Consider the following 25,444-nt stretch of genomic DNA (forward strand, 5'->3'; position numbering starts at 1 on the left):
AACATTGTGACAAGCGAGTACTAAACTGATATAATGAATGCTTATAACAAATTTGTTTTAACCCGTTCGGGTCAGATGTGTCGTTATCTCAACCCTTCGAGCCCCACGTTGGGCGCCAAAAAGGACTGTTGTGGTTTAACCTGGCAGGCAGCCAAATACCACGCAGCCGCTCACTCACTCCCCCCGCCCCCAGTGGGACGGGGAGAGAATCAGAAGGGTAAGAGTGAGAAAAACTCGTGGGTTGAGATAAAGACAGTTTAATAGAACAGAAAAAGGGAAAATAATAATGATAATGATAAAATATACAAAATGAGTGATGCACAATGCAATTGCTCACCACCCGCGCTGACCGATAACCAAGTAGCAATCGGTACTTCCTGGACCACGCCTACCATTCATATACTGAGCATGACGTCACATGGTATGGAATACCCCATTGGCCAGCTGGGCTGGCTGTCCTGATTATGTTCCCTCCCATCTCGTGTACCTAGCTCAGTCAGTAGGCACGGGAGCTGTCCTTGGACTAGGAGGGCACTTAGCAACAACTGAAAACATCAGTGTGTTATCAACATTCTCCTCATACTAAATCCAAAACACAGCACTAGGAAGAAATTTAACCCTATCCCAGCTGAAATCAGGACAGCAACTAATCCTGGGAACCATTTCCTGGCACATGAATGACAAGAAAATAATCAGGAATAGTCAGCATGGATTCACCAAGGGAAAGTCATGCTTGACAAACTTAATAACCTTCTACAATGAAATAACTGGCCTGGCAGACCAGGGGAGAGCAGTGGATATGGTCTACCTAGACTTCAGGAAGGCCTTTGACCCTGTCTCCCATAAGGTCCTCTTAGAGAAGCTGTTGAAATATGGGCTGGATGAGGAGACAGTGAGGTGGATTGAAAACTGGCTGAATGGCCGGGCCCAGAGGGTGGTGATCAGTGGCACAAAGTCTAGTTGGCCGAGAGAGCTGGGGCTGTTTAGCCCAGAGACTCATGGGGAATCTCATTATGTGTACAAATACTTGAAGGGAAGGTGCAAAGAAGATGGAGCCAGGCTCTTTTCAGTGGTGCCTAGTGAAAGCACAAGAGGCAATGGGCACAAACGGAAACAAAGAGGTTCCATCTGAACATCAGGAAACACTTTTTCACTGTGAGGGTGACTGAGCACTGGAACAGGTTTCCTAGGGAGGTCGTGAATTCTTCCCCCTTGGAGATATTCAAAAGCCCTCTTGACACGTTCTTAGGCAACCAGCTCTAGGTGATCCTGCTTGAGCAGGGGGGGATGACCTCCAGTCGTCCCTTCCAACCTCAACCATTCTGTGATTCTGTAATAAAGATTTAAGTTAAAGATCTATACTATATTTAAGTTAAGATCTATATAGAAGTCCTAATTCAGCAAAAGCCTGTCAGTGGCACAAAGTCTAGTTGGAGGCCAGTGAATAGTGGTGTACCCCAGGAGCCAATACCGGGTCCAGTCCTGTTCAACATCTTTATTAATGATCTGGATGATGGGGCAGAGTGTACCCCCAGCCATTTGCTGATGACACCAAACTGGGAAGAGTGGCTGATACACCAGAGGGTCATGCTGCCATCCAGAGGGATCTCAACAGGCTGTAGAAATGGGCTGACAGGAACCTCATGAAGTTCAAAAAGGGGAAGCACCAAGTCCTGCACCTGGGGAAGAATAACCCCATGCACCAGTACAGGCTGGGGGCCGACCAGCTGGAAAGGAGCTTTGCAGAAAAGTACCTGGGGATCCTGCTACCTGCAGTCTGGAGGAAAGTGTTGTTTAAAGGTTAAAGGCATCACTCTAAATGCAACAAACAGAGAAAAGATCAATTTTGAGGCACTGAGGGAACTTGTGTTGGATTACAGCACAAATCCAGACAGTGATGACGCTAAAAAGACTGTGATAGAGCAGTGCTCTATCATCAGGAATAAGCAGAAATGGGCAATAGAAACCAGGCCCCTCCAGAAGATGCAGAAGGTGGTTTACGACAAAAGGGTACTGACTAAAAATTTTAACAGCCTCCCCTATGGCTTTTGATCATGGGCATGTGCTAGAAGCACCCCTTTTCTGCTATTCTGGCAGGGCCTAGTAACTGCAGGAAAAGTTATTTTGTAAAATCTCTTTTGGAGAATGCCATTCAGAGAGATATCAATAGGTTGTAGAAATGAGCTGACAGGAACCCCATGCAGTTCAACAAGGAGGAGTGCCAAGTCCTGCCCCTGGGGAGGAATAACACGATGCACTGGTACATGCCGGGGGGGCCAGCCAGCTGGAAAGCAGCTTTGCAGAAAAGGACGTGGGGGGCTCCTGGTGGACGCCAAGTTGAACATGAGCCAGCAGTGTGCCCTTGCCGCAAAGAGGGCTAATGGTATCCTGGGTTGCATTAGGCAAAGTATTGCCAGTAGGTCCAGGTAGGTGATCCTTCCCCTTTATTCAGTACCAGTTGAGTACTGTGTAACTGGAGTCCTGTGTCCAGTTCTGGGCTCCCAGCTGAGAAAGCTGGGACTGTTCAGCCTAGAGAAGAGAAGGCTTGGAGCTGGGAGGGATCTTATCAATGTATATAAATACCTGAAGGGAAAGTGCATAGAAGATGGAGCCAGGCTCTTTTCAGTGGTGCCCAGTGACAGGACAAGAGGCAATGGGCACAAACTGAAACACAGGAGGTTCCCTCTGAACGTAAGGGAACACTTTTTCACTGTGACAGTGACTGAGCACTGTAACAGGTTACCCAGGGAGGTTGTGGAGTCTCCCTCCCTGGAGATATTCAAAAGCCATCTGGACATGTTCCTGGGCAACTGGCTCTAGGGGGCCCTGCTTAAGCAGGGGGTTGGACAAGATGACCCCCAGAGGTCCCTTCCAACCTAAGCCATTCTGTGATTTTGCTATTCTGTGATTTCAGCCAATTATTAACTTAGTAGGGATGAACTTTGAGCAAGTACACAAAGATAAGCATTTAAATTCATGTTAAGTGCCCAATGTTTAAATGTTTTGCTGAAACGTTGGGTTGTTTGGTTTTTTTTTTTGGGTGGGGGTGTCCTGGTTTTGGCTGGGATAGGGTTAAATTTCTTCCTAGTGCTGTGTTTTGGATTTAGTATGAGAAGAATGTTGATAACACACTGATGTTTTCAGTTGTTGCTAAGTGCCCTCCTAGTCCAAGGACAGCTCCCGTGCCTACTGACTGAGCTAGGTACACAAGATGGGAGGGAACATAATCAGGACAGCCAGCCCAGCTGGCTAATGGGGTATTCCATACCATGTGACGTCATGCTCAGTATATGAATGGTAGGCGTGGTCCAGGAAGTACCGATCGCTACTTGGTTATCGGTCAGCGCGGGTGGTGAGCAATTGCATTGTGCATCACTCATTTTGTATATTCTATCATTATTTATTATCATTATTTTCCCTTTTCTGTTCTATTAAACTGTCTTTATCTCAACCCACGAGTTTTTCTCACTCTTACCCTTCCGATTCTCTCCCCGTCCCACTGGGGGTGGGGGGGGAGTGAGCGAGTGGCTGCGTGGTATTTGGCTGCCTGCCAGGTTAAACCACAACAGTTGCTCCATCACCTTCCCAGGGATTGAGGTGAAGCTGACTGGCCTGTAGTTCCCTGGGTCCTTCTTGAAGACAGGAGTGATTTTTGCTTTCCTCCAGTCCTCGGGCACTTCTCCTAATCGCGATGATCGTTCAAAGATTATTGAGAGTGGCCTCACAATGACATCAGACAGCTCCCTCAGCATTCATGGGTGCATCCTATCAGGGCCCATTAGGATAAGGTCTTACTAATATTATACTAACTTTGTAAATGAAGCTTCTGTGATGCTTGGACTTAGTTAAGCTTTCTAGGAGGCTTAGTGTGGTTAACTCTTTTTAAGCTTTGCTTAAAACTTTTAAAAACTAGATATAGTTTATATCAGCATATATTTTCAATATTCAGTGTTACTATTTCCAATAATTCTGTTTCACCAAATATTTCATCTGTATTTTGGACTATTTTGTGATTATATTGGATTGTATTTTTTCAGTTGAGTCTTATTTTGAAAGTAGAAGTCATGTAAGGTTTCAGAAAGGAAAGTTAGGGGATCAGCCTGGCCAAGGAAGAGGAGTTTGCTGCAATATTTTGTATAGACTGAAGAGGTGATGCATATGTTGTGAAGGCTGATGCACATGATTCTGCAGTGATTGAGACAGGATATGAAGGAAATAATGGTTTAGAGAGAAAAGGATAGATGATGAAAGTGTTGAGAAAAGGTCAGGAATCTTAAAGGAACTGAATGTGTAGGGTAAGGAAAAGGAAGAATAAAGATGTGAATCTAGTATACCACTAGGAAATGTGATGAAGAATGTAGGTAAGATAGGTGCTTTTCCACTATAAGAAAAGAAAGGGCTATCAGGCATTAAAACAATATCTCTTTGATGAAGAAGAGTGGTTTTGCTCTGAAAAATTAACTGTATATATTATATATTTGCTTAAATTTGAAATTTGAATTTATGTACACATGCTTTAGGAGCAGACTACTTTAGGTAAAGATGAAAAATTCAGGAGAAATAAGTTATTTTTAAAAATCCTTTCCTGTAGTTATGGGGGGGATAATTTCTCAATGTCTAAATTATTTTCTGCTAAAATAAATCTTTTCTTTGCACACTGACAATATAACTATGGCTTTCATGAAAGTCTGATATGGTACTCCAAATGAAGAAAAAAAAATGTCCTTAATGAAAAACTAAGATTCCCTTCTGAGTGTAGTGGCAGTGGTTTCACAGGTGTTTTCAAGCAGCACAGCAATTGTCATTTTTGGCACCTTGAATGGAGAAGGGAGAAACCTATACGTGTGCCAGTAAAAAGTAGCAAAAGTAAGGCCAAAAAGTGAGGAGCATAATTAAATGCCATTTAACATCCTGCAGAATTTTTCTTAGTCTTATGTTTCCTCAAATATGATTTTCCACTCGTGTATCATTCCTGTTTTAACATGTACTCTTAAGTATGAGGTGGCAAGCTTATAAGGATTTTAAATTCATCTCACTGACCTTATGGTTTATGTCATGCAATACAGAAGAATTTGAAGAGTAAAATTAAAACAAGTGTCTAATTGATTTTAGAAGGTGCATCCACGCATCAAAAGTTACACAAAATAAATCTTCCTATTCAGCATAGACTATGACCATAGCATTCAGAAATAATTGTATCATTAAACTGGACATACACACTTATGCTAAAAAAAATTGGAGCTTAATGCAAAATCAGATTTAACATATGAAAAATATAGTAATGAACTTATATTGGTCATTTATCTAAATATCAACATTACAGCATGTACTGCTTTCCAAAAGTATACCAGACTAATTAATGTATTAAGATGATTTTTTTTTTCTCTGAGAACAGAAAGCTTTGCATATCCAACTCTTTTGTATTTTTTGAATTTGGGAAATTATACTTCAGGAACACTGTTAAGGGATGGCAGGCCAATGTCAATTTATGTAATGGTTCACATGGGAAATCAGCAAACTGCTGAATTTTCTATTTAACCTCACTACTGCTGACTGATAGAAACATCTGTTTTTCTGTCACACTTGAACAGTCTTATTCATAGTAACGTGGTTTTTTTCAGAATTAAGGTTTTCATATAAATTTTTCCATAGGTGTCGTGGTTTAACCCCAGCCGGCAACTAAGCACCACACAGCTGCTCACTCATTCCCCCCACAATGGGATGGGGGAAGAGAATCAGAAGGGTAAAAGTGAGAAAACTCGTGGGTTGAGATAAAAACAGTTTAATAATTAAAAAGTAGTAATAATAATAATAAATTGTAAGGAAAAGAGAAAAAAAAAAATCAAAGAGAGAGAAAAATAAAACCCAAGAAAGACAAGTGATGCAAATGAAAACAATTGCTCACCACCAACCAACCGATGCCCAGCCAGTCCCCGAGCAGCGGCCCCCCTGCCAACCTTCCCCCTAGTTTTATTGCTGAGCATGATGTCATATGGTATGGAATATCCCTTTGGTCTGTTCGGATCAGCTGTCCTGGCTGTGTCCCCTCCCAACTTCTTGTGCACCCCCAGCCTATTCGTTGGTGGGGCAGCGTGAGAAGCAGAAAAGGCCTTGACTCTGTGTAAGCACTGCTCAGCAATAACTAAAACATCCCTGTATTATCAACGCTGTTTCCAGCACAAATCCAAAACATAGCCCCATACAAGCTACTATGAAGAAATTTAACTCTATCCCAGCCAAAACCAGTACATTAGGTTAACAATGAAGTTTAGAATCTCATTTCAAAGTATATGAGTTAATGGTGGAAAAGGAGGAGTAGGAATTTTATAGAATGTAGTGAGGATGATGAAGGTGTTCTAACTAAAATGTTCTTAAAGAGCTCTTGTACATGATGCATCACATGCGTGAGAACCAGACTCTTCTAGGTTTACACTGAAGGTTTTTAGGACCTACTCTGACAGGTCAAAGGTTGCCTGTTAACAGCACATGTAAGTTGTGATTTAGAGGCTTGTATTGTATAGAGTTAAATTGGAGTAAAAAAAAAAACAACCAGAAAAGCAGCATATAGATGACCAAATTAAGTTTTCTTCCTTACTAAATATAGTTCCTAAGCTTGGTGTGAAGCATACAGTTCTTGTTCTTGTGCTTTCCAGATGGTTCTGTCTTTGGCATTGAAAATACCCATACTCTCAAGGGCATGCATCTCCAATGTTAGTACTCCACTTAGCATATTACAGACTTGCAGCACAATATTACATTCTGTGTTATTTAGTAATTGTGAGAACAGGGATGTCCTATGACTGAGAGTATTGTTTAGAAACCATTAGATGCACTGAAGCACTAGTCATTCTTTTTATAAGGTAAACTATCCTATATTTCTGGTGTTCTTGTTTACAGGTACAGCAAGTACAGACTGTGCAACAGGTACAACATGTCTACCCAGCCCAGGTTCAGTATGTGGAGGGAAGTGACACAGTCTACACAAATGGAACTATGTAAGTTGGTTATTGATCAAAATTAGAATGTTTACTAAAATATGAAGTTAAATGCACATTCTTTTAATGACATCATATGGGCTACTCTATTTTAAGTAGCAAAGAAAAATGTTTGAACAAAAACTTTATTTTTTGTCATTTTAAATTTTCAAAATTTATTTGGGTGAAAACAAGTTGAATTCACATCACTTGAATTAATCTAAAATGAATTCAGGTAATTGTTACAGTTGGACATAGTGTGAAGCTATATATGCAGCATTTTGTTGTTTGGGGAAAAAACTTAAGTTTATGGACAAGTTTTAAGTTATGCTGATAGGAAGGATTATCTAAACTTGTCATAATATGATCATCTGTTTAATAAAGAAGTCTTCATGTGGGCCTCCTATTCTTCTAGTTGAAATTCTACTGGCAATTTCCTAAATTGCTGAGGCAGCTGCAGTCATTACTTACAGAAAACAATTATGTAATTTCTTTACTGTGTTTACTGCAATGAGATAATTTTTTTTCCAAAGGAAGGGAGAGGAATGAGAATATGTCCTTTTGCTTCTCTCTTAGACTCTTCTATTTCCTGTGCTTTTCTTGCTTCAATGAACATGCTTTTCTGTCATCAAGTTCCTTTCTCCCACGTGCAAACTTAAAATCATAGAATAATTTAGGTCAAAAGAGACCTCTGGAGGTTATATGGTACAACCCACACACACACTCAGAGTAGGGCTAACTTCGAAGTTGCTCAGGGAGGACCTTCCCTCCCTCTTTTTCCAGTTACCTCTAAATATATCCCCTTGACACTTTTGATGTATTATAAGGTTAAGGAAGAAGCAAAAGGCATGTAGAAAACCTGTTTGGTGCCAGAAAATATGTATTTATTGATGATAATCTGGCATTGACACAAAAAAGTCAACAACACTATTGGGTTCAGAGACTGATGTTAACACTTGCATCCTCCTCTCCACTGGCATATTTTGCCAAATTCATTCTTCAGTTAACCTTTTCCCACACACTCTCTTGTTGCCTGATTTTCTTTGCTCTTATAATATCTAATCAATCTTCTGTCCTAAATGGGTGTCGTGGTTTAACCTGGCAGGCAGCCAAATACCACGCAGCCGCTCACTCACTCCCCCCACCCCCAGTGGGACGGGGAGAGAATCGGAAGGGTAAGAGTGAGAAAAACTCGTGGGTTGAGATAAAGACAGTTTAATAGAACAGGGAAAAATAAGGGAAAATAATAATGATAATGATAAAATATACAAAATGAGTGATGCACAATGCAATTGCTCACCACCCGCGCTGACCGATAACCAAGTAGCGATCGGTACTTCCTGGACCACGCCTACCCTTCATATACTGAGCATGACGTCACATGATATGGAATACCCCATTAGCCAGCTGGGCTGGCTGTCCTGATTATGTTCCCTCCCATCTCGTGTACCCAGCTCAGTCAGTAGGCACGGGAGCTGTCCTTGGACTAGGAGGGCACTTAGCAACAACTGAAAACATCAGTGTGTTATCAACATTCTCCTCATACTGAATCCAAAACACAGCACTAGGAAGAAATTTAACCCTATCCCAGCCGAAACCAGGACAATGGGTCTGTTAAGACGTGCTTATTATTAAGAATGACCAATGTGTCCTTGTTTAAGATACTGTAAAAACTGAAAGTCACTCATAACATTGTTAAACTGTAATCAAAGATTGAAAATTTCTGTGTAGAATGCCTTATCAGGCTAACTTGTTTTTGAAAAATGTCAGCCAAAGACATTGAACTGTTGAGACAAAAGAAAACATTCTTCTTCATCCACGCTTGTATACGTTTTTCTTTTAAAAGCTCTAGTACTTCTACTCTTTCAATTATGGACTTGAAACTGAGCAGTGATGTTGGGAGTATGTGGTTTATTGCAGTTCATGAAATTTTGCCTGAGTTTATAGCTCAAATATATTAAGCAGAGGGTTATGGTTTTTTTACCCTATTTATATGTTAAATGCTCCAAAGACCAATGGATGTGCTCCAGGTGGTCCTAAATGGGGCATCTCCTTGCAGCTGCTGCTTCTGCTATTAATTATATCAACTCTGGGTTCTAGTACCTAATCTATGAACAAAGAGTCTATTCTATTCCATATACAGGGCTTAGGATATATGGTTGAAGGAAGCTATCCTATTAAAACAGAGAAAGGAGCAAGTACTATACCTGTGGTGGGAATGGAAAATGTTCTATGACTATTAACATGGATATTCTTTCATTCTCCTTTTATGGCCATGTGCTAGCCTGATTCGAACACAACCCTCAAGCCCTCCCAAGAGATCATTTACACATGAAAACAGCAACTAGGGCCAGTCATTGAGGAGGAAAGGAAAACATGAGTTGGCTGGTTAAGACAACTGGGACCGTGATCCAGTAAGCAGGAAAGGGTTCTGGTCTTAGATAAAGAGCTGGTGGAAGTGACTGGAAAGGCAAGAGCCAAGAACCAGTGGGTGGAAAGAAGAAAGTATGGTGGCAGACATACAAATATAACAAAGAGCCAAAATGCATGGTTGTCTGGGAAAAAGAACTTTAAAAAACAAAAAACAAAAATAAAAACACTGACCGAATAAACAGCCCAGAAAAGTTGTCTCCATACAGGAGATGATGCCTATATGATTTTCCTGATATAACTGCTAACGATTTCATTTGTAGATAGTACCTTAAAAGGAGATGGAAGGAGGAGCTGGCTGACACAACATAACTTGTAGTGCTATTTCATCTACCAGTAAACTGTATTTTAGTATGGTTGATAATTTACCATCGAAAAATTTAGGTTGTAAGGGACCTCCAGAGGTGATCTAGTCCAACCCTCTGCTCAAAGCAGGTCTAATTAGATCAGGTTGCTCAGGGACATGTCCCATTGAGTCGTGTACACCTCCAAGGATAGAGATTCCACACCCTTTCTGGGCAACCTGTTCCTGTATTTGACCGCCCTCATGGAAAAAAGTATTTTCCTAATATCTAATCAGAAATTCCCATGTTACAACTTGCATTCATTGCCTCCTGTCCTATTGCTGTGCACCTCTGAGAAGTGTCTGGCTCTATCTTCTTTGTATCCTCCCATCAGGTAGTTGTAGAGAGCAAAAAGGTATCCCCTGAACCTTCTCTTCTCCAAGCTGAACAGGCCTAGTTCTCTCAGCCTCTCCTCATATGTCATGTTCTCCAGCCCCCTGACCATCTTGGTGGTCCTCTGCTGGACTCACTCCAGTATGTCCATGTCTCTCTTGTACCAGGGAGCCCAAAACTGGACACAGGACTCCAGATACAGTCTCACCTGTGCTAAACAGAGGGTAAGGATCGATTCCCTCAACCTGCTGGCTACACTCTTGGTAATACAGCCCAGGATGCTTTGTCCTTCTTTGCTGCAAGGACCAGTGGATGGAAAGAAGAAAGTACGGTGGTAGACACAAAAATCTAACAAAGAGCCAAAATGCTGCTGGCTCATATTCAACTTGCTTTCCACCAGGACCCCTAGGTTCTTCTCTGCAAAGTTGCTTTGTAGACAGTCAGCCCCCCAGTCTATATTGTTGCATGAGGTTATTCCATCCCAGATGCAAGACTTGGCATTTATCCATGTTAAACTTCATGAGGATCCCATCACTCCATTTCTCTGGCTTTTCCAGGTCCCTCTGACCTCCAGCATATTGAGCGCCGCCCTCCCCCCACCCCATTTGGTGTCATCTGAAAACATGCTGAGAGTGCATTCTGTCCCATCATCCAGATCACTAATGAAGACCTTAAACAGCATTGGTCCCAGTACTGATCCCTGAAAGACCCCACTAGTTACTGGCCCACAGCTGGGCTTTGCACCACAGATCACAACTCCATGAGCCCAGCAGTCTAGGCGATTTTCCACCCACCTTATCGTTCACTTATCCAGCCCATATCTCAACAATTTGGTGATAAGGAGATTATGGGAGACTGTGTCAAAGACCTTTCTTCAGTCAAGGTATAAAACATCCACTACCTCCCCTTGTCCACAGTGCCAGTCACCTCGTCATAGAAAGCAATGAGTTTTGTCAGGCATGATTTGCCCTTCATAAATCCCTGTTGGCTGCTCCCAATCACCTTCTTGTCCTTCATGTATTTACAAATAGCTTCCAGGAGGATTTGTTCCTGTCGTGGTTTAACCCCAGCCAGCAAATAAACCCCATGCAGCCGCTTCCTCACCCCTCTCCCTCTGGTAGGATGGGGGAGAGAATCGGGGGGACACAAGCAGGAAAACTCCCGGGTTGAGATAAAAACAGTTTAATAATGGAAATAAAACAAAGTAGAACAGTAATAATAACAATGAGAACAACAACAACAACAGAATACACAAAGCAAGCGATGCACAATGCAACTGCTCACCGACCACCAACCACGTGTCATGAACGGGGGGCGAGTCCCCCCCACACCCCTGGTTTTTAAACTGAGCATGATGTCACATGGTATAGAATACCCCATCGGCCAGCTGGGTCAACCACCCCGGCTGTGCTCCCCCTCCCGCCCCAGCTTGCCCTGCACGTGGCAGGGCATGGGAGGCTGAAAAGAGAAACCAAAACACCCCAGTGCAAGCACCACCCAGCAACAACCAAAGCATCAATGGGCCATCAACGCTCCTCTCATACCAAACCCAAAACACAGCACACCCCCCAAGGTACTGGGAAGAAAGTTAACTCTGTCCCAGCCGGAACCAGGACAGTATCCACCCCTTATTCTATACCATCTGCGTCATGCCCAGGTCTCACATTTTCCAATACATTCCAATTAATCATCACCACTTTTCCTGCCTTTTGATACATACATACACAGATATCATTCCCTTAGTCTATGGGCCATCCCTCTAAAATGTCCACTGAGTTCATTTAGTCCGTGACTTTGGGCTTCATCTGTCATAACAGTCTTTCAGGGCAGGAGAGATGGTGTGTGGTGTTGGATTGTTGCATCCTGAAGCCAGTTCTGGTTCCATTATCACTGCGCTCGTCTGGTTCTATCGTTGTTGCACTTTGCTTGGTTTCATCGGAGTTCATTCTTCAGTAATCTGGGTGATTCTTACTGTAATACTGTTAATATGGCATATAGTAACCATAGAAGTGATGACATACAGTATTATACAGTTATTAACATAATACAAACCAGTTCATTGGCTGTTCTCACCCAAAATCAAATCCCCTTGAGGTACACACCGGACTTCCCCATCCTTTCACATTACCCACCAAGTGCACCCAGGTCCTTGAGCAAAAGCAATCCCACGGATGGGTTTTCCCTTGCCCGAGGCAGGAGTAACCCAGACTGTCTTCCCCAGCATATTTCTTATGTGCGCAACAGGGACTTTATCCCCCTGTACAGTACGTAAGGGTTTTGATTGGGCAGGGCCAGCTCGAGTGACAGATCCCCTGGTGTTGACTAACCAGGTGGCTTTTGCTAGATGTGTGTCCCAATGCTTGAATGTCCCACCACCCATTGCTCTCAGCGTATTCTTTAGCAGCCCGTTGTATCGTTCGATTTTCCCGGAGGCTGGTGCATGGTAGGGGATGTGATAGACCCACTCAATGCCGTGCTCTTTGGTCCAGGCGTCTATGAGGGTGTTTCGGAAATGAGTCCCGTTGTCTGACTCAATTCTTTCTGGGGTGCCATGTCGCCATAGGACTTGCTTTTCAAGGCCCAGGATGGTGTTCCGGGCAGTGGCATGGGGCACGTGATATGTTTCCAGCCATCCTGTGGTTACTTCTACCATGGTGAGCACATAGCACTTGCCTTGTCGGGTCTGTGGGAGTGTGATATAATCAATCTGCCAGGCCTCCCCATATTTATATTTCAACCATCGTCCTCCATACCAAAGAGGCTTTACTCGCTTGGCTTGCTTGATTGCAGCACATGTTTCACATTCATGGATAACCTGTGCAATAGCGTCCATGGTCAAGTCCATCCCTCGATCACGAGCACATCTATATGTTGCCTCCCTTCCTTGATGGCCTGAAGTGTCATGGGCCCACCAAGCTATAAATAATTCACCCTTATGTTGCCAGTCCAGATCCACCTGAGCCACTTCAATCTTAGCAGCCTGGTCCACCTGCTGGTTGTTTTGATGTTCTTCAGGGGCCCGACTCTTGGGTACGTGAGCATCTACGTGACGTACTTTTACAGTCAGGTTCTCTACCCGGGCAGTAATATCTTGCCACAATGCGGCAGCCCAGATGGGTTTACCTCTGCGCTGCCAGTTGTTCTGCTTCCACTGCTGCAACCACCCCCCCAGGGCATTTGCCACCGTCCATGAGTCAGTATAGAGATAAAGGACTGGCCATTTTTCTCGTTCAGCAATGTCTAAGGCCAGCTGGATGGCTTTCACCTCTGCAAACTCACTGTTGTGGTTTAACCCCAGCCAGCCACTGAGCACCACGCAGCCACTCTCTCACTCCCCCCGGGTGGGATGGGGGAGAGAATCAGAAAGGTAAAAGTGAGAGAACTCATGGGTTGAGATAAAGACAGTTTAATAGGTAAAGCAAAAGCCGCGCACGCAAGCAAAGCAAAACAAGGAATCCATTCACTACTTCCCATGGTCAGGCAGGTGTTCAGCCATCTCCAGGAAAGCAGGGCTCCATCACGCGTAACGGTTACTTGGGAACACAAACGCCATCACTCCGAACGTCCCCCCCACTTCTTCTTCGCCCAGCTTTATATGCTGAGCATGACGTCATATGGTATGGAATAGCCCATTGGCCAGCTGGGCCAGCCGTCCCGGCCACGCTCCCTCCCAGCCCCCTGCGCACCAGGCAGGGCACAGGAAAATGAAAAGTCCTTGACTATGTAAACATTACTTAGCAACAACTAAAACATCAGTGTGTTATCAACATTATTCTCATACCAAATCCAAAACACCGCACTATACCAGTTAACAGGAAGAAAATCAGCTCCTTCCCAGCTGAAAACAGGACACTGACTCGATTCCCCTTCTCCTTCAGCAGTTTCTGCAACTTGGCGTATAGGACTCCATACAGCAGCTTTCCACCTCCGATGCTTTCCCACAAGGCGACAGGACTCATCAGTGAACAGGGCATATTGCTTCTCGTTTTCTGGTAGTTTGTTATATGGTGGGGCCTCTTCAGCACGCGTCACCTCCTCCTCTGGGGATATTCCGAAATCTTTGCCTTCTGGCCAGTTCGTGATTGCTTCCAAGATTCCTGGGTGACTGGGGTTTCCTATTCGGGCCCGTTGTGTGATCAGTGCGACCCACTTACTCCACGTAGCATCGGTTGCATGATGTGTAGAGGGGACGCTCCCTTTGAACACCCAGCCCAGCACCGGCAGTCGGGGTGCCAGGAGGAGCTGTGCTTCAGTACCAACCACTTCCGAAGCAGCTCGAACCCCTTCATATGCTGCCAATATCTCCTTCTCAGTTGGAGTGTAGCGGGCCTCGGATCCTCTGTATCCCCGACTCCAGAACCCTAAGGGTCGACCTCGAGTCTCCCCTGGTGCTTTCTGCCAGAGGGTCCAGGTAGGACCATTCTCCCCGGCTGCGGTGTAGAGCACATTCTTCACATCTTGTCCTGCCCGGACTGGCCCAAGGGCTACTGCATGAACTATCTCCTGTTTAATTTGTTCAAAGGCTTGTCGTTGCTCAGGGCCCCATTTGAAGTCGTTCTTCTTCCGGGTCACGTGATAGAGAGGGCTTACGATCTGACTGTAATCTGGAATATGCATTCTCCAAAAGCCCACAACGCCTAAGAAAGCTTGTGTTTCCTTTTTGCTAGTTGGTGGGGACGTGGCTGTTATTTTGTTGATCACATCCATTGGGATCTGACGACGTCCATCTTGCCATTTTATTCCTACAAACTGGGTCTCCTGGGCAGGTCCCTTGACCTTCCTGTGTGTTATGGCAAATCCGGCCTTCAGAAGGAATTGGACTATTCTCTCCCCTTTCTCAAAAACTTCTTCTGCTGTGCTGCCCCATACGATGATGTCATCAATGTATTGCAGGTGTTCCGGGGCCTCACCCTGTTCCAGTGCGGTGTGGATCAGTCCATGGCAAATGGTAGGGCTGTGTTTCCACCCCTGGGGCAGTCGATTCCAGGTGTACTGGACGCCCCTCCAAGTGAAAGCAAACTGTGGCCTGCACTCCGCCGCCAAAGGGATTGAGAAGAAGGCATTCGCGATATCAGTTGTGGCGTACCACTTGGCTGCCTTTGACTCCGTTTCGTATTGGAGTTCTAGCATGTCCGGCACAGCAGCACTCATTGGCGGTGTGACTTCATTCAGGCCACGATAGTCTACTTTTAGTCTCCACTCTCCATTGGACTTTCGCACTGGCCATATGGGACTCTTAAAGGGTGAGTGAGTCTTGCTGATCACTCCTTGGCTCTCCCGTCGACGAATCAGCTTATGGATGGGAAGCAGGGAGTCTCGGTTGGTGCGATATTGCCGCTGGTGCACTGTTGTGGTAGCGATTGTTACCTGTTGTTCTTTGACCTTCAACAACCCCACGACAGAAGGGTCCCCTGAGAGACCGGGCAAGGTAGACAGCTGTTTAATTTCCTCCGTCTCCAGGGCAGCTATACCAAAAGCCCACCGGTACCCTTTTGGGTCCTTGAAATACCCTCTCCTGAGGTAGTCTATGCCAAGGATGCACGGAGCCTCTGGGCCAGTCACAATGGGGTGCTTCTGCCACTCATTCCCGGTCAGGCTCACTTCGGCCTCCAATACAGTTAACTCTTGGGATCCCCCTGTCACTCCAGAAATACAGATGGGTTCTGCCCCTTTATAGCTTGATGGCATCAGGGTACACTGTGCACCGGTGTCTACGAGAGCCTTATACTCCTGTGGCTCTGATGTGCCAGGCCATCGAATCCACACAGTCCAGTAAACCCGGTTGTCCCTTTCCTCCACCTGGCCGGAGGCAGGGCCCCTCTAGTCCTGGTCATCATATTCGCTATCCACTTCTTGTAAATATGAATCAGAAGTCTTAAGGTCGGAAGTGGAATCAGCCCTTCTACCCTGTCTGGGGAACTGCTCACTGGAGACTGGAGCAGCAGTTTTCCTGGAAGAACCCCCTTGTGTCATTGTTTTTCCTTGCAACTCATGTACCCGTGCCTGTAGGCCTGAGGTATGTTTTCCATCCCACTTCCTCATGTCCTCTCCGTGGTCACGCAGGTAAAACCACAGGGTGCCCCGGGGTGCGCACCCACGATGTCTCCTCTCTTGAGCAGAGGGACTCTTGCTCCTAATGGCCGAGACACTGGCCCGTGCAGGTGGAGAATTGGACATATCCTCTTTGAATTGCTGGACCTCCCGAGACAGTTTCTCCACAGCGGAGACACAGGCCAGTAGGGAGGAGGAGAGACTTTCTTCGTATTGCCGGAGTTGGCCAGTCAATTCATCCACCATTTGTTCCTCTCCGTCTTTCCAGGTCATTATTGCCAATGAGTTTGCATGCGACGCTGGTGTGCTCCGTACAAACTTCCACCACATGGGTCGGGTGCATTTGACTTCATCTGGGTCTTTGGGTAACTGCTCATTGTTCAGGTCATCATAAATCACTTCCAGCACATATAATTCCCTCAGGTTCTGGATACCTCTCTCCATGGTGGTCCACTTGCCTGGGTGACATATAACACCTTCCTTGAAGGGATACCTTTCCTTCACACCTGACAGGAGTCGCCTCCAGAGGCTGAGGACTTGTGCCCCTTGTCCTATCGCTTTGTCAATGCCCCCTTCCCTAGAAAGGGATCCCAGCTGCTTGGCTTCCCTACCCTCTAATTCCAGGCTACTGGCCCCATTATCCCAGCATCGGAGCAGCCAGGTGACAATGTGCTCGCCTGGACGACGGCTGAAGTCTTTTCGCATATCTCGCAGCTCACCCAGGGATAGGGATTGGGTGGTCACCATCTCATTTACGGGTTCTGCCTCCTCCTCCTCCTGTTCTCGTGATGGCCCTGGTTCATCTTCATCCCTTACTAAACGAGCTGATTTTCTTGTGCATTTTCTTTTTTGTATAGGGGCGACTGATACCGGCATGGGATGGTTCCCTGTTGCAGGGGGCGGAGTAGCCGCAGTGCCTGCCCGTGGGGGGTGGGGTAGCCACAGGGCCTGTTGTTTTGTCATCAGATGCAGAGACCTTTTCTTCCCCTTGGGGGTTCTGAGTGGTGTTAAACAGGGCTCGGTAGGCATGGGCCAGGCCCCAGCACATTGCAGTGATTTGTGTCTCCCTAGAATGGCCAGGGTGACAGCATACTTCTTCCAAATATTCTACTAATTTTTCAGGGTTCTGCACTTGTTCAGGGGTGAAGTTCCAAAACACTGGGGGTGCCCATCGTCCTAGGCATTTGCCCATGCTATCCCACTCGCCCTGCCACTCATAACTATCCAGCCTTGGGGCAGATCTCTGGATGACATTCTTGAATTGCTTACTAACCTTGGACAAAACCGAAACAATATTCCCAAGGAGTACCAATAGATGTATCTTAACTACCCAGGGATGTTCAAGGTACTGACAAGTTATTTTATCGAAGGAGACGACATCATAGAGGAAGGTAGTGAGGGTGCCATTCTCTATTTCCTCCATAAAGAAATCTCTCAGCGGAAAAGGTATAATTGCTAATGGTCTCCATGAGGTGGTACCCGAAATACAGAAACGGCTTCATTACAAATCCCAAATAACCCCCAGTGCCAGCGTTTTAGTAACAAATCTCCCAGGCAAAACATCGTTAATCACTGCAGAGCACAGCAGACTACAAAACCCAACACCACTCTTTAACAGGTACAGTAAAAACAAGAGCATGGTGCAGAACAAATGAATATGTTACCAGATATAAATTCCTTAACATGCTCTAGTTAATCTGTTGTTATCTCAACCCATCGCTGCCCCACATTGGGCGCCAAAAAGGACTGTTGTGGTTTAACCCCAGCCAACAAATAATAACCACGCAGCCGCTCTCTCACCCCCCACCTCCGGTAGGATGGGGGAGAGAATCAGGAGGGCACAAGTAGGAAAACTCCCAGGTTGAGATAAAAACAGTTTAATAATTGAAATAAAACAAAGTAGAACAGTAATAATAACAATGAGAACAACAACAATAACAGAATATGCAAAGCAGGCGATGCACAATGCAACTGCTCACCGACTGCCGACCGCGTGTCACGAACGGGGGGCGAGCCCCCCCACACCCCTGGTTTTTATACTGAGCATGACGTCACATGGTATAGAATACCCCATTGGCCAGCTGGGTCAACCACCCCGGCTGTGCTCCCCGCCCTGCCCCAGCTTGCCCTGCACATGGCAGGGCATGGGAGGCCGAAAAGAGAAACCAAAACTGGTGTCTTCTCATAGAAGCCATCCCTGCACCCCCAACCTCTACCAAAACCTTGCCACGTAAAGCCAATACAGGTCATCTTCAGGCAACTGGAATAAGCCTCGTGTTCACAGGCTCTGGTTCTCATGAGAGACTTGAACAACCCCAATATCTGCTAGAGGGACAACAAAGCAGGGCACAAGCAACCCAGGAGGACAGTTAAGCAGTGCAACTGGTTGCCCAGAGAGGTTTGTGTAGTTTCCGTCCTTAGATGTTTTCAAGACCCGATTGGGTAAAGCCCTGAGCAAACTGGTCTAAATTCAGCATTGACCATGCTTTGAGCAGGAGGTTGGACTAGAGATCTCCTGAGGTCCCTTCCAACCTGAATTATTCTTTGATTCTATATTATGTAGCAATTATTTAGTTTCTGATTTAACAAGCAGAACTGACCACTTCATCTAAGACCCTTTCAAGAAACTTATGATCAGCAGTGAAAATTCTTTTTGGCATTCCTACAGGTACATCAGTAATTGCAACAATTGTTTCCTATCTCCTGAAAACTTCCATCATGAATTTTCCGCCTTCAATTTTTGCCTAAGTGCTTTTGCTTTTAAAGAGCAAAACCCTGCAGGAAATGGCAATTATTGCAATACTGCAGTTTCCTCAAGTAAGCTCAAAGTACCCTGAACCATTGCCAACATGCTGTTTATTAAGTAAAGACTGGATTTTGTTTATGAGGCAAAACACCATGTTTGGTAGAGTAAGAATTAATGGTTAATGGAAGTCAACTAATACGAGAAATGCCCTTTTTCAAATTGAGTAATCGATGAATCCTGTAATTAAGAACTTCTGCTAGCAAAGTTAGCCACTTTGCTTAAAAAGAAAGAAATATTTTATTTTTCACAGCATCCTTTTCTTCAAATTTGTAGTGATAACCAGTTTATGTAACTGCCCCCAAATGTGGATGCTCATCTGAAATTTAATTTGGATTTATAAAACTTCTGTATTAGCTCTATGGAACAGGCTTTTTTGTCTTTTTTTTTTCTCTTTTTTTTCTTCTTTCTTGAGGTTTCCAGGCAAAGAACAAACGCTCCTTTGCACTGTCAATCATCTAACCCACTTATGCTTCTACATAAACATTTTTTGTATGCACTTACTAATTAACTAAGCATTCACTCATGTTAATTTATTACCCGCAGAATAAGAAAAAGTCAAAGTATAAGGAATACTGTAAATAATGTGTCAATGATATTTAGTTATTTAAGGAAAATATTCTTTTTTTCTGGACAAATGCTATGCAAAACACCTAACATAAGATCTTTTTCACCCCACTGTATTACAGGATGATCTGTTTTAAAAAATAAGTGTGGAAAGCAGCAGCTCAGTGTCATCCTGATTTAAAAAAAAAAGTCTTTAGCTATGAAGAAAGAGGAATTCTAAATTCTAAAGAAATAATATTCCCTCTTTCTAGCTAAACACTATATTATTAGAGGACAGTGATATATAGAGTGATCACACATTTCTAATGAGCTCTGAAAATGATACATTAAATTAAAAAAAATTGTTTTCCTCTGTCCTGTAAATAGTGTTTAACATACCCAGCCATTACCAAAAACCTAAGCACCTACATGCTCCAAACATTCTTCAAGTTGATCTGGCTATCATCAAAATTGCCAAAAACCTCTTCCAGAGAATCTTAAGAACAATCTGGTGCAAAATAAATGGCCTAAGTTCATTCTGATAGTTTGTAAAGTGTTACTAAACACACATTAAATGATGTAGCAAAAAAAGTTACAAGGAGAACATTTATTTTTGGATAAGCATTCAAAAAGCTTGGGTTCTCATCTGAAATCTCTCTCCTACACAAATCTCACAAATAACAAGATTTTGCAGTGTTTCCGGTACTTGTAATTGCTGAAACTGAGAAATACAATGTGAAAAATATGTTGAACATAACTTCTCTGCCTGGAATAGGAACTCCCAAACAAGTTTGATACTGTCCATCCTGTCACTTGTGAAGAGATAAAAAGGCCATTCTCAGGGGAAAGGATCTATTGCCAGTAATACACAGTGGCTCTGGTCTTTTGCTAGAATCATTAGATAATCATCAACTTTACTCCCGACACAAGTATGGAGTGTTTGACTTCTTTTTAAACAAAAAAATTTGGCTTTTTCCTACACAGTAGTTTTTCATTCGTTTTGTGGGCACTAAAAAGTTTTCACAAAAATTTCAACTGACCAAATTGTACTTAGAGCTTGTTTTTCAAAAAGTTTTTCCTCACTGTTAATTTCTTTTATGGTAATATTTATTAGGAAGTTATGTGACAGAGTAGGTTTTGGGGATTATCCCCCCCCCCCCCCAAATACTGAAAATCAGGAAAAGAAAAAAAGATGAAACTCATAAAAATAGAATTATCAGTTTACATCCTTACTAAATTAAACACATTTTCCCATTTTTTTGGCCAGCTGCTGTTGGTACCTTTCCGATTATCCAGAAAAAAAGAAACCTGCCTATGATGGGGTATTTCTACAAAGCAGTACTTGCAAATATTTTCCCAAGTTGCTTCTTACAGCATAGCTAACAGAGGCAGCCAACAGGTGCATCACTTTGCTCAGAAGGGAGCCAGAAACTTTGCAGAGAACACAGCATCCATGTCCTGAGCAATGGTACCACCTCCAGCCATCAGAGCAACTATCTCTATAATGTCAGAGGCCTCAGTCCAGACTGAGCTCCCGAGGGAGGATGCAACTCTCAGAGTACAGCGAGTGCCTGGGATCTCTCACTGAGGCTGGGGCAGAGGGAGACAGTTTCCTTGCCTGCAGAAGGTGTGCAGTGGTACAGGATCTGTGTTGCCAAGGAGGTGAGGAAGAGGTCAGCAGACTGTGCGGTATCAGAGATGATGAGAAAGAGATCAACCAGATCTTTTTCAAGACCCTGCGGCCTGAACCCTCAGCTGTATTGAAGGAGGATCAGGTGGTCTGTGCTTATTGGGTTAGGAAATGGCGAAGGCTGGAAGCTTGTGACTTCTGGCAACAGGAAGAAGGCTCCTGCTCCACCTGCATGTTTCCAACTAAAGAACAGGTTCAGTACCCTCGCAGCAGATGAGGGTCTGGGAACTCTGTCCAATGAAGCACCCGAGCTAGCTAAGCCTGAGCCACGCAGCAGCACCAGAAGGAAGTGGCAAGTGATAATAGTGGGAGACACCATGCTGTAGGGGATGGGGGCCCACATCTGCTGACCTGACCTGCTGTGTTGGGAGGTTTACTGCTTGTTGGGGGTTGGATCCAGGATGCTGTGGAGATACTGCCAAGGTTTGTCTGACCCTCGGACTATTACCCCTTGCGAATCTTCACGTGGGCACCAACGATACTGCCAGAGGAGACCTGGAGCATATCAAGCGTGACTACATGCATCTGGAGGCAATGGTCAAGGGCATGGGGGCCCAGGTAGTGTTCTCCTTGATCTTTCCAGTGAGAAGCAAGGGCTTGAGGAGGAATGGAAGGATCCTGTGGGTCAACAGTTGGTTGCCCAGCTGGTGATGACAATCGGTATTTGTATTTTATGACCATGGGGACCCTTCTTTAAGGATTGAAGACTGCTAGAGAGAGATGGGATCCACCTGACCAAGCAGGGCAAAAACATCTTTACCAACAGGGAGGGAGATGACGACCCATAATCAAGCGAGGGAGTGGTGGAATGGGTTGGCAAGCAAAGGGTGCAGGGTGTTATGGAAAAGAGAGCGCTTGTAATCGGCAAAACAGGGCTGAAGAGGAGACACTGCTGGACGCAATTCTTACAAACAAGGAAGCTTTTCTTACAATTCTTACAAACTGGTTGGCAGTGTGAAGGTTGGGGGGCAGCCTGGGCTGCACTGACCATGAGATGGTGGAGTTGAGAATCCTGAGAGGAGGGAACAAGGCAAATGGCAGGATCACAACTCCAAACTTCAGGAGAGCAGACTTTGGCCTGTGCAGGGACCTGCTTGGAAGAATCCCATGGGAGTCAGCCCTGGAGAGCAGAGGGGGTCTAGGAGACCTGTTTGATATTCAAGGATCACCTCCTCCAAGCTCAAGAACGGTCTGTCGCAATGAGCAGGAAATCAAGCAAAGGTGACAGGTCTGCATGGACGACGAACAAGGAGCTCCCGACTAAACTCAAACACGAAAAGGAAGTATACAGGAGCTGGAAAAAGGGGCAAGTGACCCAGGAGGAATGTGGAGACACTGTCCAAGTGTGCAGAGATGGGGTTAGGAAAGTCAAAGCCCACCTGGAGTTGAAACTGGCGAGGGATGTGAAGGGCAACATTAAGGGTTTCTACAGGTACATCAGCAGCAAAATGAAGACCAGAGAAAATGTGGGCCTGCTGCTGAATGGGGTGGGGAACCTGATGACAAAGGACATGGGAAAGGCCAAGGTACTGAATGCCTTCTACACCTGAGTCTTTATTGGTAAGGATTGCCTTCAGGAATCCCAGGCCTCTGAGACCAGAGGGAAAGTCTGCAGCAAGGAAGAATTCTCCTCAACAGAGGAGGACCCAGTTAGGAAAACATTTAAACAAATTGGAGATGCACAAGTCCATGGGACCTGATGGGATGCACCCATGAGTGCTGAGGGAGCTGGCTGATGTCATTGTGAGGCCATTCTCAATTATCTTTGAACGGTCATGGTGATCAAGGGAGGTTCCTGAGGACTGGAAGAAAGCAAATGACACTCCAGTCTTCAAGGAGGGCAAGAAGGAGGATCCAGGGAACTACAGGCTGGTCAGCCTCACCTTGATCCCTGGAAAGGTGATGGAGAAAATAATAATGGAAACCATTTCCTGGCACATAAAGGACACAGGGTGATTTGGAGTAGTCACCGTGGATTTACAAGGGGAAAATTATGCTTGGCCAACCTGCCAGCCTTCTACAATGAGTCAATCAGCTTGGTGGACGAGGGGAGATCAGCGGATGCTGTTTATCTTGACTTTAGCAAGGCTTTCGACGCTGTCTCCCATAACATCCTCATAGACAAGCTAACAAAGTACAGGTTAGATAAGTGGACAGTGAGGTGGACTGAAAACTGGCTGAACTGCCAGGCCCAGACGGTTGTGATCAGAAGCATAAAGTCTAGCTGGAGGCCAGCCTCTAGTGGTGTCCCCTGGGGTTGATCCTTGGGCCAATACTGTTTAACAATTTCATTAATGACCTGGACGATGTGACAGAGTGCACCCTCAGCAAGTTTGCAGATGATACAGAATTGGGAGGAGCAGTTGATAGACCAGATGGCTGTTGTGCCATTCAGAGGGACCTCGACAGTCTGGAGAAATGGGCAGACAGGAACCTCATGCAGTCCAACAAAGGGAAATACCAAGTCCTGCCCCTGGGGAGGAATAACACGATGCACCAGTGCAGGCTAGGGGCTGACTGGCTGGAAAGCAGCTTTGCAAGAGAAGGACATGGGGGTCCTGGTGGACAACAAGCTGAACGTGAGCCAGTAACGTGCCCTTGCAGCAAAGGAGGCCAATGGTATCCTGAGCTGCATTAGGAACAGTGTTGACAGGAGGTCGAGGGAGGTGATCCTTTCTCTCTACTCAGCACTGGTGAGGCCACACCTGGAGTACTGTGTCCAGTTCTGGGCTCCCCAGTACAAGAAAGACATGGACATACTGCAGCAAGTTCAGCAAAGAGCCACTGCAGTGATGAAGGGATCGGAGCATCTCCCATAGGAGGAGATGCTGAGAGAGCTGGGATTGTTTAGCCTGGAAAAGAGAAGACTCAGGAGGGGTCTTATCAATGTGTCTAAATACCTGATGGGAGGATGTATTGGAGATGGAGCCAAACTCTTCTCAGTGGTGCCCAGTGACAGGACAAGAGGGAATGGGCACAAACTGAAACATAGGAAATTCCGTTTAAACTTAAGAAAAATCTTTCTTACTCTAAGGGTGGTCAAACACTGGACCAGGTTGCCCAGAGAGGTTGTGGAGTCTCCATCCTTGGAGATATTCAAAACCTGACTGGACAATGTCCTGAGAACTTGCTCTGGTTGAACCTGCTTTGAGTGGGGGTTGGGAGGAGGTTTGGACTAGACAATCTCCAGAGATCCCTTCCAACCTCAACTACTCAACTATTCTACGGTTCTGTGATTACACTTGAAGTCACCATGGCAGAAGGTGTCATTTACAGTATCAAAAATAGCTTTGCTAGCTACAAGGATAGCTGAGGCTCTATGTCTTAAAATATTAATCCAACTTTATAAAGTGATTATTGTTTGGTCCACAGAAAGGATCTAAAACTTAGTATTTACAAGGATTATACTGGATTGTAAATAGGAAATTTCTTTTTAATATTTAACACAACATACAAAACATGCAATAAATGTTTTAGGAAGGAATTTAAACTACAGGCACCACTTCCAGGAAGATCAACCTGAACTTTGCAACTGATAAGATGTTAAACCAGGGGGGATCCCAGACACCAAACTGGGAGGGATGCGGGAATTGATAGAACTATACAAACCGATGAAGGGACTTGCAGGGGGAAGGGAAAGCAGGGAGAAACAAAGAGGGGGGAATAGACAGAAAGAGGGATAAAATGGGCCAGTCACGGGTAAAACGGGGCCAGTCAGTACGCTTGTCTGGCTGAGCCCTGCACCTGATCACTGCAGTCTGTCCTATTTTCTTATATTTTCTTTTAAAATCATTTCTTAACTATCGCTCTGCTTAATCTCACTCTCCGTCCCCTGTGTATGTGTGCTGCAAGGAACAGGTGCCAGCTGCTGGTGAGACCTGTGTGTGTGTGAGTGAAATTTGGTGCCCAGCTACTGGAGTCAGGCTGGGGGGTGTAGGCACCCTGGGGCCTGTGGTGTCAGCTATGGGAGTGAGTGAGGGTCCTAGCATCAGTAGTTGGAGGGGCCATAGCTCTCTGGATCATCATTATATGGTTTGGGTTGGAAGGGACCTTTAAAGGTCCAACCCCCCTGCCATGGGCAGGGATGCCTTTCACTAGATCAGGTTGCTCCTAATGCACCCCAGGATGCGGTTTGCCCTCTTGGCTGCCAGGGCACACTGCTGACTCCTATTGAGCCTGCTGTCGACCAGCACCCCCAGATCCCTTTCTGCAGGGCTGCTCTCCAGCCACTCCTCTCCTGATTTATACTTGTGCCCGGCGTTACTCTGTCACA

At 45.1% G+C, this 25,444-nt stretch overlaps 1 protein-coding gene across 1 annotated transcript in view; it reads left to right on the forward strand.

The window, feature by feature from the left end:
* Positions 1 to 25,444, forward strand: part of LOC142074883 (transcription factor RFX3-like) — a 178,641-nt gene that overhangs the window by 88,304 nt on the left and 64,893 nt on the right. Inside the window, exon 3 of the mRNA XM_075135817.1 lies at positions 6,898 to 6,995. Coding sequence (XP_074991918.1) covers positions 6,898 to 6,995 — 98 coding nt within the window. The remainder of the gene's footprint in view (positions 1 to 6,897; positions 6,996 to 25,444) is intronic.

Source organism: Calonectris borealis, chromosome W, assembly GCF_964195595.1.
Source record: "Calonectris borealis chromosome W, bCalBor7.hap1.2, whole genome shotgun sequence".
In the NCBI taxonomy this organism is placed as follows: domain Eukaryota; kingdom Metazoa; phylum Chordata; class Aves; order Procellariiformes; family Procellariidae; genus Calonectris; species Calonectris borealis.